The following is an 11,520-nucleotide window of genomic DNA, read 5'->3' as shown; positions in this document are numbered from 1 at the left end:
TCTGTGGCAGTCATTCCAGGTATCCAGCCTCCTTTGGAGGGGCACATGGGGGTGCCAGTGCAACTGCGCACAACCGCGCAAGGCAGCAGTATGGATGTTCAACGCATGCCCTCTTCCATCAGTGTTCTTTTCAGACTCTGCATGGCTCTCTGTCACTTTGTCTTCCTGTAAGGCTTGCTTGTCTCCCAACCTCCAAGTCTTTTAGATGCGAAGCATCTCTTGCTCGTGTCCTTGTCCCGCGGCGTCCGCACTCACATTAGTCTTCCTCTCTCCAACAGCTACGCATTCTCTCTCAACTTCTATCCCGGCTGCGGCGGCCGCATTTCCGATGGAGGCGGAAATGTTGTAGGCCCGTGTGCTCAGATTTGGGTGCACGTTAAAGAACCCCAGGTGGTCTAAATTTCCGGAGCCCTCCACTACGGCGTCTCTCTTAATCATATATTGGTTTTGGGACGTTAAACCCCACATATCAATCAATCAATCTCTCTCAACTTCTCTCCTACCACCTGCTTGTGCTCGCTTCCCCTCTCTCTCCTCTAGGCATCCCACCCAGTGGTGTTAACACCCCCATCGTCCCCTCTCATCTTTCTTCTATGCTTCCATGGAGTTTTCTGAATATACACTAGAGGGAACTCTAGCACTAGTGTCTACGGGAGCTGCAACGCATGGCGCTTCAGAGAGCATGGGAATCATAGGTATGACATTGATTTGCCTTGTTTTTGTACTTTACATTCGTTCTGGCTTTGCGTGGCTTGAAGCTGCTTTGTCACAAAACAACTATCAGCAGTAACGCTTTACCACCTTAATATTTTAGACTTACCACTTTAAATAGGGTCATGAAGTGAAAAACAATGTGGTGTTTTCGTCGAAAAAAAGCAAAAACACGGCAATAAACGAAGCCACAAATGCAATTTGCCGCCTGCAAGCACGAAGACTAGGCACATTCATGTCATACCCATAGTTCCCATGGTCGCTGAGCAATCGCAGCGGCAGTGTCCTCTCTAGTTAATTTTAGGAAATTCTATGCATGCTCCCCCCTCTCCCCGATGCAACGCCGATGCAGGGAGCGTCTGATAACCTACACTTGCTCCCGGCCCCCCTCCTCTAGGCATTCCTCCCCGCGCCCTTTACACCGCCATTGGGCATGCACGTCCTCTCTCCTCTCCTATGCTGCCCCCTCTTGCCTCGCAATGCTGATGCAGGCAGCGTCCGCTAGATGGTTTCTTGAATGAAAAAACAGACTTCTCGTGCTGCACAACCATTCACTGGCCACTCCGTATGTTTAGGCACTTTATCTTGAACTCCAAGGTAAGGCCCGTTGGAGCTTTTTCCAGTGCGTTGTTGAACAATCAATTTTGCAGCGTGCGCCTTAACAAAAACGAACTGCGAGTCTCTGTGTCCAATCAGAGCCTTTTGTTTTTCACTCACTGCCAATTAGCAGTGATTGGCATGTTCCAGTAAGAAACACCAGTCCATCACTGCATGCACTGCGCCTCCCCAGGTTTGTCTCCTGCGCAACACCGCGATAAGCGTCAACGTTGCCGCCAGTATAAGCAATAGCGCCTACTGCTTCGCATCTACATATGGTTTCTTTGCTGGAGATAACGTAATTTTTTGAATGCGAAGCGTCTTGGGGTCGAGCTCAATCCAGTGTGTGGCGTGAACATCCTTGAAGCGCATGCGCACCCCTCCCACTCTCGCTCCTCTTCTACTCTCCCCCCTCTCTTCCGAGTCCCTGGCGAAGGCAGTGAAACGCCTCCTCAGTAGTGGCATGTCCACACCTTCAATGTGCATGTGCATCCCTCTGCCCATCTTTCTCCTCTTCTACACTCTCTCCTCTTATGCTCTCCGTAGAAACTGGTTCCACATTTTCGTGAGGCAGAGTGAATTTGTGTTGTTGGAAGGACATGTGACCACCCTTAAAACGGTAAGTTGAAATTCGTTGGCATGCTCAGGCATGATAGTTGCACCACTATTCTAAAAAAAATCACTTGAGAGATTTGAAGTGATTATTGGTATAGTTTGCTGTACTTTAACGTTTACCATACAAGAGACAAGCTTGGGCATTTTTGCTATTCATGGCACAGCTAAAAAAAAAACTCTGGACACAAATGGGAAAGGTACAAGGCAATGCATTTTTTTAGGTGCAAAGCTCCTATGGCGTGGGTCTGTCGCTCCTCCATATATATATATATATATATATATATATATATATATATATATATATGTATGTATGTCGCCACTGATGATACATACCCGCTCTAGAGTGGGTATGTTCCACAGGTGTGGCGAGATGGGAGATGGAGGTACTTGAAGTTCACTAGATGGATGCATGGACGAATGCATGTACATACTAGCAGACGGATGGATGAATGGACGCACGAATGGATGGATGGATGGACTGAAGCATAGATTGACGCACAGAAGGTCGTGTAGACGGACGGAAGCAAGAACAAACGGACAGACAGAAGCAAGAACGAACGGATTGAAGCAATAACGGACTGATGGAAGCTAGGACAGAAGCAAAAACGGATGGAAGCACGGACGGGCTGACGGACGCTTCGCCCCACTCATCATTATTCACTCCGTGGATGTGCTGCGATTTTTCCATTTTGCCTTCTTTTCCTTTTCTTCCTTTGTTGCCGCAAAACTTTGAACGCAGTAGGCCACATTTGGATGTATCACATTTACTCGGTATTTTGCTATAACTGACCTCCTGCAACCTTGCGAGCATGTGCGGTGAATTAAGGGTCTCTTTACTTTCTCACTCTGCCCCCAACTTCTAAATGTGAAGCATTTCTTCGTGTACAGCAGTTACTTTGAATACCTGTGTCTGTCTGGCTGTGTCTAATAACAAGTGGTAGAGGGGAAGCAACTGGGACCAGTTCCTGAGGGCACTGACGGGTCCCCGCATGAAATTTTTCCATAAATCATTTGAACTAGTACCATTTTTGCATTCCCAGTTGTAAATTTTCACAAAATAAAGCAAATTGTGAAAGTTTGTGAACTAAATGATGTCAAAGGTCCGACTAAGTAAAGCAATGGGACACAACTTGCAGCCCCTTTAGTTGATTGAGGGGAGGGGGCTTCCCTGCTGCCCTCCTGGGTACGCCTGTGGTAACAATAATATATTCCATTGTACGCTTCAAAACCACGTCTTCGGTAGGTTTCTATGTAGTGCATGTACAAGAGAGGACAAAACAAGGGCACACATGTAGCTCGCCTTCATTTTGTCCTCTCTTGTATGTGCGCTACTATGAAACCTACTGAAGATGTGCTACCAACAAGCCAGTCTCGCATCCATAGTGAATTCGAAAACCACGGTGCGAGCCGTATTGATCGGCTCTGGACATTTTGACCATTTGGCATTCTTGAATGTACACTGACGCTGCAAGACACACAGGCCACTGGCAATGCATTTCGCCTCCATCAAAATGCGACCGCCATGGTCTCGATGACATGTACACTGACGAAACTGCAAGGCTGGTTGCGTTCCCTTAGCGAGGCTAATGCAGTCCTATCTTTCACAAGTCTTTCATATATACTGTATCACTGCTCTTTATTAAACACTTGTTAAGCTTTGAGTTGGTAGTATAGCTTTATTGCATCTTGACCATATAGCACTCTTGTACACAGGTTTACGAAGAAGCCTGAAGATGCACTGAAACGTTGTATTACGGCTCTTAATTTAATACTCTTTGTTAAGCTTTGAGGTGGCAGCCGACCACAAAGTGTCATGTGACAGTGGTGCGACTATGTATGGTAACGTGCTGGCCATTTGTTGGATTGACTGTTGCCTCTTTCCTTTTACCCAACGTCTGTGGCGCATACCTGTTTACGGCGCCCACAAGCGTTACAGTGGATCCCGGACATAAGAAGGGCTCGACCAAAAACAGCCTCGCTGGTAAAATATAATACACAGAAATAGAAAGATATGCAAAGAAAAGGACACAAGAAAGACATGGAAAGAAAGAGAAGTAAGGCAAAAATATTGAGACAGAAAAAGAATTAGAGAAAACAGAAACAGTCTCAAAAAGGAAAAGAATAACGAACACGACAAAGAGAATAAAAGAGAAAGAGAGACAATGAAATCAAGAAATAGGAAGAAAGGTAAGAAGAAAGGATAAAAAGAAGCAGACAGAAATAAATATAAAATAAACGGATAAAAAAGAAATACAGTAGAAAGAGTGGTAGAAAGAAAAAAATAAACACAAACTAAGCAGGCCATCCAGCGCCCACCAGTCAGGCTTGGCACCACAATAGTGTGGAGCCAGCCCAATTCTTTGAACTAGAAGATGCGCAGTTGGCAACTTGATATTTTGTTTAGTATTTTTTTATAGCGAATGTAATTTCCTCAAGTTGTTCTCGAAAAAGGAGAGTTGGCCTCCGTCTAAAAAAAGAAAAAAAATTTCACACGCATTCAGTTGAAGGTACATATTAGCTTTCCCAAATCAAAAGGCCTCATTTTAGAGCTATACAATCTCACAACATCCATTTATTTACATAACACATGGCCTCCAAGATGGCGAGTACATGGCAGCCGCACGCCCGCCACCTCGGAGGCTCCAGAAGCAACACACCCTAATAGACTTTTCCATGTAAAGGCAAACGAGAAAAAGAAAACCTTTTGGCCACATAAATGCTTGGTCGAGATTGCGTAGATGCACCTGAAACTTGGCATATAATTTGTGTTATGACCATATGTTTAAAAGAAAAAAGAATATATTGTGCCGTAATCGCAAATGCTTCGAAAGACAGAAAACAGAAAACCAAAGACAGCTCGGGTTATCACAAACAATTTTATTTGAAAACAAGTAACTCGATTGCATAGCACTGGCAGTTTGGTGGTCGCCATGTTTTCCCTAGTGAAACATTCCGCATGACACTCCAATATTCCATATATTTTCTTAAAGAACGTGTTTGTCGCATACTTCAGTAGTAGTCTTACTGAAGCACTCGGAATTATTTGAATAGCATACGAGAAATTTCAGGAGGGTTGTACACGACTTCAAATGCTGAAAATATGCAATAACTTGCTCCGCAAGTTTGTAAAAACCCCCAAAAGTTTTAAAAGTGGGGCAGCTTTGTTAAAATGTATTGAACTTAAAATTAAAAACAAAACAAGAACTACATGCAAAAGGCTTGCAGCTGCTACAGATGACCCAGGTGGCCATGATCATGGGTTGAACCGGCAAATTGTTTAGATTTTCCTCGCTATTCTATTCTCTGGTGCACACTAGCTGAATAATGAATATTCGAGTGAACGCACGTTCCTGCTGCGTCTTGAACTCAGCAGCACAGAGAGTGTATCTTAAAACGCCCACGTTTCAACACAAAAACACCAGAAACGGTGTATTTCGAAGGGCACAACTGCAAGAGTAATTGCGCCAGCCGTTGTTCATATAGGCCAAGGGTTAGCTGTCGCGATCTGAAGATAATCGCTCACCGGAATGCAGCTTGACATTTTTATTTTCATGGAAAGTAATTCATGATTCAGTACTGCATCTGTAGCATACGGGACGATGTGGAGTTCGTCAATGCAGCATTCTTATGCAACGCTGTTGCGGTCCCTACGCATGCAAAACTCGCTATAAGTTTGAGCGCCATGGCCCCACCAAAGAGGCTTGTGTATGCAAGCCCTCATGTCTCTGCATTCTCGTTGGATGCGGCTGGGAGCATAAAGGAACACAAGAACGAGTGTGCACAAGCGGTTTGGGGGTCGCCGGCATTAAAACTCTTCATTAGGCCTAGCTGCTTCAACTCCTAGATCATCCCTACACACAGTGGTCCACTATATGGACCTAAGATCTCTTGAGTCAGATGATTGGAGAGCAAACGGCCTCTCTACAACTTGCGATACATATCGCCAGCGTGGATGCATGTATCACATGACGAAAACAGCATCGACGTCTAGTGGGGAAATGCGGATGCAAGGGGTCGATCATTATGACAGGCCGTCTCCGTTGCAGGTGCCATATTGCTGCGCCTTATGCACGCGGCCCGAAACGGTCGTAAACTCGCAGCTGGACGAGTTCGTGGCAGTGTCGGCGTCCAGCAGCCGCCCGTGCGTATTCGATCGGATGATGGTGGAACTGGAGCAGCACACTTCACGAAGATAGACGGTAGTCACCAGAACGGCCTGCGCGAAATGCAATGCAGGCACGGTTGCCAAAGGGTAGAAGGTGGAGTGATACTAATGTTTAGGCATGGCTTTGCTATCGGAAAACCAAATGAACAACAGAGATATAGGGAAAGCCTCACAAAGTTGTGCAACGCAGGCAAAGAGTGTCGTTTGTAAAACTACCATTTAAAGCAGGATTAAGGCTAAGCAATGTTACTGCTCTCCCTCGCTTCTCTTTCCTTGCCTCGACACTTCATTGCTTTGCTATGCTTTACCATCGCCTTCATCCCCACCCGTCTCCATCACCCTTGTTACACTAGGCTTGTGCTAAGCTCTTTCTCTCTTGCTGTACACTTGCATCCTCTCACGACCCTGAGCACTTGAAAGCACACCCTGAGCACACCCTGAGGCACTTGAAAAATGGTTTGCCTCCCCTAATGGGGTCTATTACGTCGACATGGCTGGGTTGTCACCCAGAGGTTACTACACGGCAGCAGTGATACATCAAGAAACACAGGTGGAAGGCCTCACTTTCAAAGCCACAAACCCAAGTCAGGCAGAGGAGGTGGCCATCGCATTGGCGGTATCCTATCCTAACTCAAAACAAATAGTTACAGACTCTCGAAGAGCCAGTGAGAGCTATCTGACAGGGAAATCTCTCCGTTGGCAAAAAGACTATTAAAATTGAGCATCTAAGGACCGTGATCCCACTCCAAAATGTCTTAATGGACTCTGGCACATCAGGGTCTCCACGGTAACGAGGCTGCACATTCAGCAGCCCACGTGCTTACTTCCGGGCTGCTCCCCGTTGCCCTGATAGACCTGAACGTCCCACACCTTTAACATGGTTTCCAGAAATCAAAGAATATTGAGAATATTGGCGTATTTGCCTTTAGGCGCCACTGCAGCAACGCCTACATACAAATACGCCCCTCTGTGCAGCCATACTCAAATAATACAACCCAAAAATAAGTGGACAGTGCCAGTACTGTGGTGAAGTGACCAACATTTACCATATGGTCTGGACCTGGCAAATTAACCCAAAATTAACGCCCATTCACAACCCTACCAAAGAGGACTGGGAGACGACCCTACCTAACAGCTCCACACTAGAGGAACAGAGAACTGTGGTCCAGAGAGCTCGGGTGGCGGCTTCGACTAATGACGACCCGGACTAGGGATTTTGACAAGCCCGGTTGGGATAAGGGCTATCTGGCTCTGCCAGCTTAAATAAAGGTTTCTTTCCTCCCTCATCCTGCGACTTGGCAATTCTGTGAACATCACTGCTCACAAATCTACTGTAGAAGATTTGGAATTCTTTCACTGCCGTAAAGATGGGAGCCAGCAAACCCAGCGGCTGCAGCTGCACGTTCTGTGGCAGTGGCTTTTATGTCATTTTCATGCCGTTCAATTCGCGGCCCTCATTCAAGTCACGCTGCCCTTACTCCGAGTCAACAATAGAGTTTGTCCCATTGAGAGTCAAACGGCACTTGCCAATAACAGTGCGAGCGCGATGTCTACGGCACGATACAATTAAACCAGCGTAGCTATCGATGGGATGTGCCACAGCCAGGTATCCTGCCACTTGTGAAAGGGGGTCGGGCTGTCGTATCTGCTGAAGGCTGAATCCCGATGTAGAAATTCAACTGTTCAATCGGTCAGCTGCGGCAGTTGACGTGCATACTGCTCAACGTTCGTCTGGGTAGTGACCTAATGATCCCCTTCGAAGCCAGGCAGCCTGTTCTTGTAGCCACCACACATGTGACTCTGCCTTGGGTGATGCTGTTGTGGTGCTGTGCCTTATGGGAATTTTATATAGTGCAGCATGTAACTGTTTGACGCCAAGCCTTATTGGAAGGGAGTTTTCCTTTTTTATGGCCAGGCTAGAATGTTGACAAAGTGGAGGCTGCGCGGGTTCATGCGCTAGAGTGGTCGGCGCAAAAGAATCGATGGTGGCGAGAGTACGATGGGTGCATGTACAGCACGGTTCACTGTTAAAGGAAACACTCGAATGCACACCAATATTCCTGGCCCCTTAAGAGCAAGTGGATGAGGAAACGATATTCATGCAAGTCAGTAGTCGTAAGGAGTCAGAACTTTCAACCACCAGTAGTCTTATGCATGCCTAAGTTACCATGCTTCCGTAACAATGCGAAATCTAAACATGCTGCTCACACAGGTATTCCCTTTAACAGTGGATCCATCTGTACCTAGGGATGAGGAGAACTTGTGACCAAGGGCGCCAAGAATTGTTTTAAGCGTGTTGTCTACAGACGCTATCCGCCAGAACCTAACCATGCATATACCGATTCACTGTGAAAGGGTTCAGCAAGTCATTATGAGTGTACAACAGGCTATGACCACAGAGCAGTCATGACACTGTATACGGTGATCGCAAGTAGACGAAAGCATCCACACTAAATGCTCTGCAGACGGCAACTGGTGCTAGATTTGTTGAGGCATATATATGTGTTTTTTCTGCTAAAATAGTCAAGTCAACTTTAAATAAAACTGAAAAAAGCAATTATTTGCTACTGACAATACGGTAAGACCTGCTACAATTATCTTTTGCCAGTAAACTACAGTCGCCAAAATAAAGACTCGATCTTGCGCCTAAAATCTCTATAGCCTGATATGCTCGGCAATCGGGAGGAAAATTTGAATTTGGCTCCTAAAGACTGAAACATTTTATTTGGGCTGAATTATCTCGTAAAAGAAGGCCAATTCGCAGTAAATAAATAATATAGCAATACCATTACGACAAAATTAACACCATAATTATGATTCAGTACCGCCCTTTCATGTACGAGAGCAATTGGGATGACTTGTAGAGTGTGAGGCCCTTCCAGGCAAAAGGCGTGCCATTCTAGACTATTGGCAGCATTCTTGGCATCTATAGATGACTTCAGCATAATGTGTCGGCTCATCTTCTTACCTCATTTATGCCACACCACTTCAGATCAGTACTTCTTCAAGGCTTATGCCTACTTATCTTATACATATCTTCTATATCAATGATGCAGTCTTGGAGCGAAAGAATGGTGTCTTACTGAAACACTAGACTAGAGGCAGAAAGAAACAGGGAAGGTAGGAAAATAGCCTTTTTATTTTTTATATTTCTTTTTTATTCTTTATATTTAAGTCTTGCCTTACAACATCAAGTCTTTTTCTATGTACCAATTCACTCAAGAAAAACTAACTGGGGAACGAAAGCACAATAGCAAAGCACTAATGTTGAGGCCGTGTTGGTCGTTTAAGTTCCGATTGCTGACGCAGTGCTGGTTCAATAGATGTGGCTCAGTTTGGTTCAAACAGAAGCAGGATCTGGCTTGTGAGTTCATTTTAAAATGAGGCATCACCCCATTTCGATCGCAATTAATCGTTTTGAAAATTATGGATACTTAGGCATGCTTTATGCTCCCATGAAATTCAGCCCAGTCTCAGTTTTTATATTTTGCTCCTATAGATTAAAAAAATGCCACATATGATTAGCGAACATTCTTTTGGGAATACAAGAACTACCTCTGGGAATAATTAGTGCAACCTATCTCAGAGCATTCCCACCACTACTCACCACGATGGCTTGAAAACTGAATAGCACAACGGTGCCCCAGGCGTAGCCCACGTGCTGCAGCAGGACGCCTCCGAGAGCAGGGCCAGTGAAGGACCTATGTTCAGTCACCACAGAACAGTACACGCTATCACAACTTTGGCCACTACGCACACGGAGTGCGTGTGTAAAGTGCGCATACATAGCCAAACGCCTGAACAGTTACAGACCGAAATCATGCTCAAATAGGTGGCCTGTAGTTCACATAAAAGAAAAGTTCAATTTCTAGGTTGATTAACGAACTTTTCCTCCAAGAAATATTTGGGTCTGATAATTCGAATATATAGCCCTACGTTTTCAGCTCGAAGTCGATAAATAGTCAGTTTAAATATGACCTAATTGCAGCCAGGAACTGAAAAAGTTCCAGCCGGATATTAGTGCACTTCGGGTGAAATTATCGAACCACAAGTCTTTCTAGTTGGACTAATTTTCAGTTTAAAAGTCTGGCTGGAAATGAAACTAAACCTATATCCCCGTGACAGTCGCCTTACGAGAACAGGTTGCTATTCTGGGCATTGCCTCATTCGGCAATTACAATACAACAATTATATGAACCAATCAGAGTGGCCGTAACATCACGCTGGGCAAACCAGGGCGGATAAAAGAGCAATACCGATAAGTTGGAGGAATTAGCATTCAGAGTGACAACCGACCAGTGTTATCATAGGCGTTGCCATGTACTGCCATGCCGCAACCCTCCGACTGGCTGATAAAGATGACGTCCCTCCCGAGTCCCTTAAACTGTGCATCATTACATAATTTCACAATGCAGAGGAACATAAATTGGAATGTCAATTAAAAACCACCTTGAAGTGTTTTTTCATAACCAAATAGCTTTGATAAATATGTACGCACTGCCACTAGAATACTCGGCCAACTACCCTCAGCTACATTTTAGTGTTTTCTTTGCGGATGTAATTTTTGCAACACACTCTTCATTAGATACCGAGACCAGAACCCGGTGGGAGCGATATATTGATACTTAAAAAACTCCTGATGGACAAAAGAAACAAATAAATGCAATAAGAGTAAATAACACACTACTGACCCTATAGACTGGCACAGGGTGAACATGGAAGAGACCAAGCCGTTGGTGGCGATGCTACGCTCGAAACCCCGGTTCCTGAAACAAATAACAATACACAGATGACTGCAGCAATTATCTCTTTCTTTTTTAAATGTATGCACTCAAATACATTACAGTGGTGGCGTTCAGAAGAGTGACCTCCTGTATAGCCAAGTACCACTTGTGCCGAAGGCTGCTAGGCACATAGTTGCATAAAACACCTCGCAAATAACTGCGAATTAGTGAAGGAGATATAAAGCATAAAGGTGACTTATTGGTGCTACTTTATCATGAAAATAAATTGAAAGACAACACAATAAAGGGTATCGGCAAGAAAAGGGGACCGAAAGACGCGCTTGCAAAATAGCAAGAGAGAGGTTTTAAAAGGGGCACTTGCAAAAAAGTGGTTCTTGAAAAGGGCAAAAGAGGGGTTGCAAAAAAGTCATTTGCAGAAAGGAAAGTGAGGTAGTGCAAAACAGGCACTTGCAAAAGTTGAAGGAAGGAGTTGCAAAAGGGGCACTTTAAAAGGGGCAATTAAGGGGATGCAAAAGGACTGCTTATCAAAGACAGATGAGAGTTTGCAAAAGAGGTGCCATCAGAAGGGCAGGCGGGCTTCAAAAGGGACGCTTGCAAAAATGGTATGAGAGGCGGTGCAAAAGAAGGTACTTGCAAAAGGGCAAGACAGGGGGTGAAAAATGGCCACTTGCAGGGATCTATCAAACT

The 11,520-nt window shown here is 45.0% G+C and overlaps 1 protein-coding gene across 1 annotated transcript in view; it reads right to left on the bottom strand.

The window, feature by feature from the left end:
* Positions 1-4,780: 4,780 nt before the first annotated feature.
* Positions 4,781-11,520, bottom strand: part of LOC119164110 (MFS-type transporter SLC18B1-like) — a 52,545-nt gene continuing 45,805 nt past the window's right edge. Inside the window, exons 11-13 of the mRNA XM_075870990.1 lie at positions 10,780-10,854; positions 9,696-9,789; positions 4,781-6,139 (exon numbers count right to left, since the gene is read on the bottom strand). Coding sequence (XP_075727105.1) covers positions 5,945-6,139; positions 9,696-9,789; positions 10,780-10,854 — 364 coding nt within the window. The 3' untranslated portion in view covers positions 4,781-5,944. The remainder of the gene's footprint in view (positions 6,140-9,695; positions 9,790-10,779; positions 10,855-11,520) is intronic.

This window comes from Rhipicephalus microplus, chromosome 8 (genome assembly GCF_043290135.1).
Source record: "Rhipicephalus microplus isolate Deutch F79 chromosome 8, USDA_Rmic, whole genome shotgun sequence".
In the NCBI taxonomy this organism is placed as follows: Eukaryota; Metazoa; Arthropoda; class Arachnida; order Ixodida; family Ixodidae; genus Rhipicephalus; species Rhipicephalus microplus.
This window is presented reverse-complemented; position numbering and strand designations above follow the sequence as displayed.